The 6,959-nt window shown below is 39.2% G+C and overlaps 1 protein-coding gene across 1 annotated transcript in view; it reads left to right on the top strand.

Moving 5' to 3' along the window:
- The first annotated feature begins 3,585 nt into the window (after nt 1-3,585).
- POF1B (premature ovarian failure, 1B) overlaps nt 3,586-6,959 on the top strand; it is a 20,614-nt gene continuing 17,240 nt past the window's right edge. The window contains exons 1-3 of the mRNA XM_009881775.1: nt 3,586-3,667; nt 5,110-5,189; nt 5,668-5,769. Of these exons, the coding sequence (XP_009880077.1) occupies nt 3,586-3,667; nt 5,110-5,189; nt 5,668-5,769 (264 nt within the window). The remainder of the gene's footprint in view (nt 3,668-5,109; nt 5,190-5,667; nt 5,770-6,959) is intronic.

Genomic DNA, 6,959 nt, shown 5'->3' with positions numbered 1-6,959 from the left:
TGTGGCGGTGGGCTGAGGGGGGCGACGCACCCCCGTGACCCGTTCTGCTCTGGGACGCCTTAAACGCGTTTCCCTTCTCCGCTTCGTTTGGGTTGATCCGATCGGTCAGCCCCATATTTGTTTCCTGTTTGGCAACTCCAGTTTTCATTTTTTCTTGGTTTTTTAAACTTGAACTTCTAAATACCGTATTCAGTTGCCGTACTTTTGCCCGTTTTGTCACAGGCAGCCTGCTTGCGGGGGCTGCGCGCGCCCCTTCCCGCGGGTGGGATGCGCGCGCACACACACTCGTTCACTCTCTCTCTCCCCCGCGGAGTTGGTGCTGCTCGTGTAAATACCCGACAGAGGTGTCTGTGCTTCATAGTTCGGTTTGAATCCGTGCTGATAACGTATGCGACTACGTAGGTAGGGAGGTAAAAGAGTGCATTTAGGTTTGATTTAAAAGTCTTCACAATGTGGTTTAGCAGGTTTGCTGCTGTGTGGATATTCAGGCAATGGCTTGAAGGTATTGATGGAATTTAATAGAACTTTAACATATGCGATTGGTATCTTAGCTAAATCTTAAAAAAAACCCAAACCCAACACTAGGAACCAATAGCATAAAACCAGCTTTGGCTATAAAATCAGAAAAGGAGATCAGAATTTATTTTTAAACCATTTTTTCTCTTATACATCAGACTGTCGTTAGTAGAAGTAGGATTGCTATGTTACATGCAATATGGCAATGTATATTTGTTTCAAGTTGAACTTTTATTTCATTTTCTTTCCTGTGGTATAAAAATACCTAACTCTGAAAAAGAATAGGGATTAAGACCAATACAAAATCTGATTTCCTTTTCAGAGCCATATTTGCATAGTTCAAGGGCTGCCTTCCTCTGCAGGGTGGCCTCTGTAAATTCTGGAAAGTGAGCCGCCTCACTGACAGCTTTATATGACTTAGAGTGGGAATGTGTCTGTCATACCCATCAAAGCTGTTAATCCCTCTTTTGCAAGGCGTGGGGCAGGAGTGTAAACACTGGTCTCTCACCTCCCAGATAAGTGATCTGCTCAACTAGGCTAGATGATAGTCTGAATTGCATTCAATTAATTAAATATTCATTAGAATAAATACTGCAGTCCCAGGTTTCCTCTACTCTGATAAGTATGTGAACAATTTGATTATAGACTCAAATGCTGTCTCTGCTCTACGAAGTATGTTTAATTTTCCACATCTGTTTTAGTCACTGAATCCATTAAGTCGTGCTGATGAACAGTAATTTCTTGCTGAAGTGTTTTGCTGGATTAAAGACAAAAGAGGGTGTAGTTCAAATAAGGCTTTGTGTAGGTTGCAGTTTTCATGGTGGAGAGGGAAGGTGCTTAATAAAGATTATTAGGAAGTTATTAAAGAAGAAAACAGTAACAAACAAGGAAGTCAGCTGGGAGTAGACAGAAACTGCATACTTGGTGCTGAATGAGAGTTGCCAGAAGGAAGTGCTGGGAAGAGTGTAGGAAGTTTCCAAAGAACTGCAGTGTGAAGAAGTACAATTCTTCTTGATTCAGTTGCCCTTGGAACAGGTCATGTATAGCTGCATAAACTGAATAACTTCACAATACCTAACTTGCATGGGTATTTTAACTTAACACTAGAATTTTCAGTTAACGGCAGCCTAGAGCTGTACTTTATGCTTCTTACTGTTGATAAGGCAAAGGGCTATCTTTAAGCAATATTTAATTTACTTCTGCAGAGCTTTTGTAGATTAATGATAACAAACGTCTGTGTCACTGTTGGTACACTGTCTTACTATTTAGTTACATGTTTGCTGTTTTCTGTTGTGTTTATGTATGTTTTTAATAAGCTAGAGGGAGGGAAAATTTGAAACTGGTATGTGTATATAGTACGTGATTCTATTTTTTGTAGTTCAGGATTTGGTCTTCTTTACTTTTTCAATCTAGCTTTGTTTTATTTTTGATGTAAAAGCCAAATGCTACTCCCAGCCATGGCAAGCTTCATCTGGAGTAATTCACGGCAAATTTTGCTCTTTTCTGCTTGATCTAAAGGAAGAATGTTGTTTAGAATAAATTCTCTTCCAGTATGGCTTACAGGTATGAACACCTCCACTGTGGTTGTGCAAGGATAATATATGAAATGGCACACTCAAGATGTCTGCTGTCAGTGCAGGGGGCAAAATCCTGAAAGCCTTTGTAGGAGTTGCCTAACCATGGGATAAATTTTGTGAGTAAGATCTTTTCATGGCTGGGCTGGGTTCTGTGAAGTGCTAAAGGCTCTTGCTTTCCGTTGTGAAAATGGTGTAATATTAACCAGCTCGTAAGATTTATCTGTATTGTTTGAAACAGCCCTCAAACATAGCCTGCTATTTCCGTCTTTGAGCTGCCAAATGTAACTTGTAAATTCTGATTAGATGACTGAATTACTTGTAATTAACAAGACAATATGTTATGGATAAAAGGTTTTGACATAGATTAAATTCTCACCTTAATCATTGGTTTGTCTGAAGCTAAGGCAAACTTGTTGAAATAAAAGTTAGTGTACTGATTGCTTTTGCATAAAATTTGCACACCATAACTGAGTAAATCCATCAAAAGCTTATTTTAAAATTTAAAAATCTTAAAGACTAGCAAAAATCATTATTAAAGTGTTACTGTATACCTTTTGAAATGGTCCTTATAAATGTAGACCCAGAACGACTGGTCAGGCTGTTATAAATCCCAAACCCAGTTGTGCCACTGAAATCCACAATGGCACTGGGCTCTCCCTGTTAAAATCCCACCCCCCCTTCCTTCTCCCAGTTACAAAATGCCACATCTCCAAAACATTGCAGGAGATTACAGAGCGTAGCCTGAGCTATGCCCCTTGGGAATGATGGGAAAATGGAAATAGCCTGAGGTCATCTTCCATCGCAGTGTACCTCCTGCAGCCCGCTCGTGCTGCTGAGGGAACGTCTCCAGTGGCCTTGGCGACAGTATTTCCTTGTGCAGAGCAAGGAACCGCGTGTGGGTAGTTCGGGCTGGCACAGAGTCACAGGGTTTCTGGCTTCTCGGTTCCCTCCCAGCCTGTGCGAGTCCAGCTTGCTTGGCTGGTATGGGAGGGAGGGCAGGCAAATCCACGTTTGTAAAGGAGCGAGGGAAATTTATCTGTGTCAAAGCTCTTTGGAAATGAAAGAGTTTGGGTATCTTAAAAATAAGCATAATTTTATCCAAGCAAAACAGTCTTAGGTTCTGTATAATATTCCACATACGATTAGGCCATCATTTTAAATATTATAAAAGTGTATTTCAACTGAAAATGCTCTAGTCTTCTCAGTTCTGAATGTATTCCTCTGAGAACACATAGGTAATTAGATAAAATAATTTTACACGTTATCCTCTCTAAACTAGACGTGTGAGTTACGTATTCCAAAGCCCTGTGGCAGCATGGTTTAGTTCAGGCAGGTTTGTCCAACTTTTCACTAAATTGAAAATGTGTCTTTTAATTTCATGTACAACGCTCATCTTGTTTTCATGTGCTATGCAATGGTAGTCAACTCTGAATAAGAACAATTACTTCTCTCCCGTGGTACTCATATTGTTGTAGCACCAGAGTGCTCCAGAATGGACAGAGCCAGTGATGTGAGGCTCAGCGTGAAGCTGGGAGCTGCCTCACCTGGGTCAGAGGAGGAGCTGGGAGTCAGGGGTACGCTTGCTGAGAAACTGGTGTGAAGAAGTGCCAGCGAGCATTCATTTTTTAAGTATTTTACTTTTTAGTTCAGATTCTGTAGGCGTCAGAGTGATGTAGGAATTAGGCTGAATATTATAGACATTTTGGTGTTATGTCCCGTGTTATGTCCCAATACAGAGAGCTCCATTGGCGTTGGTGGGTTCCCTTCCTTGACAGATCTACCTCAAGTACACGGTGTGTGGGAGGAGTGAGCAGCTTTCTAAGTTTTCTGCAGCACTTACAATTTTGACATTTCTTAATTACAATCATTGCTGCTAAAACAGTTTTTTTCTGCTTTGATTTCTCTTTCCTGGTGCTGTTATGATTCACACTTGGGAGATTTGGAAAACTGCTTCAGGCTTCCTAAACTTATGCAACAGTTCACAGCTGGAAATCTGACCTACTTCAGAGCTGCTCTTACCGGGTTCAGAATGTCTCTGAAACTGAACTGCAGCAATATAAAATTGCCAAGCAATGCCCGCGGGTTAAGGGAAGAACTGATTTGTTATGAAAATTGAAAATTTGTCCTGTGAGGAACAATAGATAGTATGCTGTAAACTAACAAGTTGCCCAATTTTCGGATTAGATTCAGTAGGAATTTTGCTTACTTGGATAAAGGACTGGACATGGAGACTTCAAGCAATGTGCACGATTTTTATAACTGGTGGTGGTCCACAAAATGGAAGACAGTGTCTGCAGTTGCTTATAGACAGTGCTGGGAAAAAAAGTGAAAGAATCTATTTGAAAATGAACAAAACTGTGGTTGTTTATGGATTTCTATAATTTAAAAAGGCGTATTTCATTTTTCATTCAAGAATGTGTAAATGTTCCACATGGGCATTTTTTTTCATAGGCGTCATTCATGCAGTTTTGTGATCGTTTTTTGAAGCAATTGCCACTGCTTGGTGCATTGGCTAGTGACCTGATGTGGTTTGCTGGCGACTCCTCTGCCCCTCTCATTTTGGTGTTTAAGGAATATACAAATTTTCTTCCCTTGGTAAAACAAAAAGTGTTTAAGATGTACATCTGTTTACAGTAGCTGACCTTGATATGCAACAGGGAAGTCCATAAGTAAAAGACAGTGTCTGCAACAGGGACGTGTGATCCTTGAAGACCTAGTCCAGTATGCCAGCTTTGATTCATATCCTATTCTGTTGGCACGTACGGAAAATAAGGACTAATTTCCTCAGACCTGCAAAGAGGTGACTGACAAAAACCAAACTCTAAAACTGAGAGTAACAGATTGCACACTGCCACACTGTATATGGGTGGTTTCCTTTGGGGTGGAAAGGCCCTGGCTTTAAAACACTTCTAGGTGACTAGTGGATCTCAGTATGTTTATAGCTGATGATATTCAGATTACTTTGGGAATCCACGTAGGCCTGAGCTCTGAGCATAAAAGGTATTAGAGGTTAAAGTGCAGCAATCACCAAATCTTTACTTATTTTCTTTCCTGCAGGGCACTGTTCGAAGGATTATTATCGAGAATCCAGATCAGGTAGGAAAACTGGTTAGTGCTGGAGTGCTTGTGTAACTCCTCCTTCTTTAATTTTCCTGATTCGGTAAAGTGCTTAGCTGCCTCCATCAGGGGATGCTAAATATTTTGAAATTACACGGTCCATACCTTTGATTGTGAGAGAAATTACTAGGAATTGAAGACGCGACAGAATTGCCAGTCAGGCTTCCCACCTCTCAGCAGTGAAGTCTCTATTAATATGCCTCAATAGTACTGCTAGTGGGGGTTAATTTCTGACTGTTTCTCCTATGTTTATTTCAAATACTGTCTATATGGAAGCACAGTCACTCTGTTTCCGAATGGACATACACTCAAGCAAGCGTACATACCTTAAAGAACTATCTCAAAGTATGTATGTCCTCAAATCACAAAAATCCCAAATCCTTTTTTTAGTCAAAATTACACTAATTCTGAATTTGCTGTTTGACATTTATGAATTTTTTATTAAAATGTTTTACAGGAGCCATTATCCCCATTTCTCAGAGGGGGGAATTTCTGTCCTGGAAATAATGTCATCTATGAAAAGACAATAAGAAAATACGAGCTATTAAATCCCCACCAAGTAAGTTGGTTGTTTAAATTATCTATTGCAAAATAAAACTGAGATGGTAACAGAAAAGTAATGTTCCTGTGTTATTTTTTTTGTTGGGTACCACTGTCAACATGAGAACTGCCTTGTTGAATTGTAGGATACATTCTCAAAGTAAATGAAACAATTTAGGTATGTAAGGAGAGCGGAAGCTGGAAGGTTTGCAGTATTTTTACTAAGAATTCATTATTTCAGACTAATAATGAAAACTGCTGTTGTATCTCTAGCACTATCACTATTTATCTGAATACTGACTGAGAATTAGTTTCTTGCAGTAGCTCCACAACAGAATAACCAATGGAAATTTTTACAAAAAATTAATTGAAAAGACAAATTCTAGCTTTTTCTTTTTTTGTTGTTGTTTTTTTACTCATTCTTGAAAAAATATATTTGGTAAAACTGTTCGAACCTTCATCTTAGAATTGGTGTTTCATCAATAGCAAAAATATTATTTCCTTTTTCATTGCTCTGAAATAGTTATTTTCAACAGGAAGAATTTTGAAATTAAGACTATTTCAGAGAATCTTACCTGTTTGGGGTTTTGTTTGTTTTAACTTAAGTTTTCATTCCTTTCTGGATTTTATGTAGATAAATTAGGTGTGATGGCCATACCCTAAAGTGGAAAGGGAAAAAATTTGAGGTCATGATGAATAATAGCTTCTTTATTCCCACAGAATAATAAAGTGTGGAGTCTAGTCCTGGGAACCGTATTTCTACTTGTGTTTTTTGTTACCCAGGGTATATCTAGTTTTACATCAAATCAGGAGTGCAGTTTTGAAGAAGATTTCCCAGTCTCTTACAACATATTGCTCTTTAGTTTACACTGCACAGTGGTCTTGGACCACGCAAACTAGAGTTTTCAGGTAAAATTAAAATGTGTTGGAAGAGTGCCCCCAGAGTGCTACAACTCTTAATGGGTGTTTAGCCCATTCAAAACCTGATGTAAAACCTCCTCAGATTTGTAGAATGTTAATATTGGGTCCGCTCTGCTCCTCTAGTGCAAGTGTGTAATGTGGATGCAATATAGTCTCTGCGCTCTGATTTTGCTGCAGAATTAGATGTTGGTTCAACCTTTTAAATGTAACTGCATTGTGAATGTTAAGTCAAAATTGCCTGAAGCCTAGACTGTGCATTTATATACTTCCACGTAGAATACAAAATAC

Source organism: Charadrius vociferus, unplaced genomic scaffold (assembly GCF_000708025.1).
Source record: "Charadrius vociferus isolate BGI_N301 unplaced genomic scaffold, ASM70802v2 scaffold472, whole genome shotgun sequence".
Taxonomy (NCBI): domain Eukaryota; kingdom Metazoa; phylum Chordata; class Aves; order Charadriiformes; family Charadriidae; genus Charadrius; species Charadrius vociferus.
This window is presented reverse-complemented; position numbering and strand designations above follow the sequence as displayed.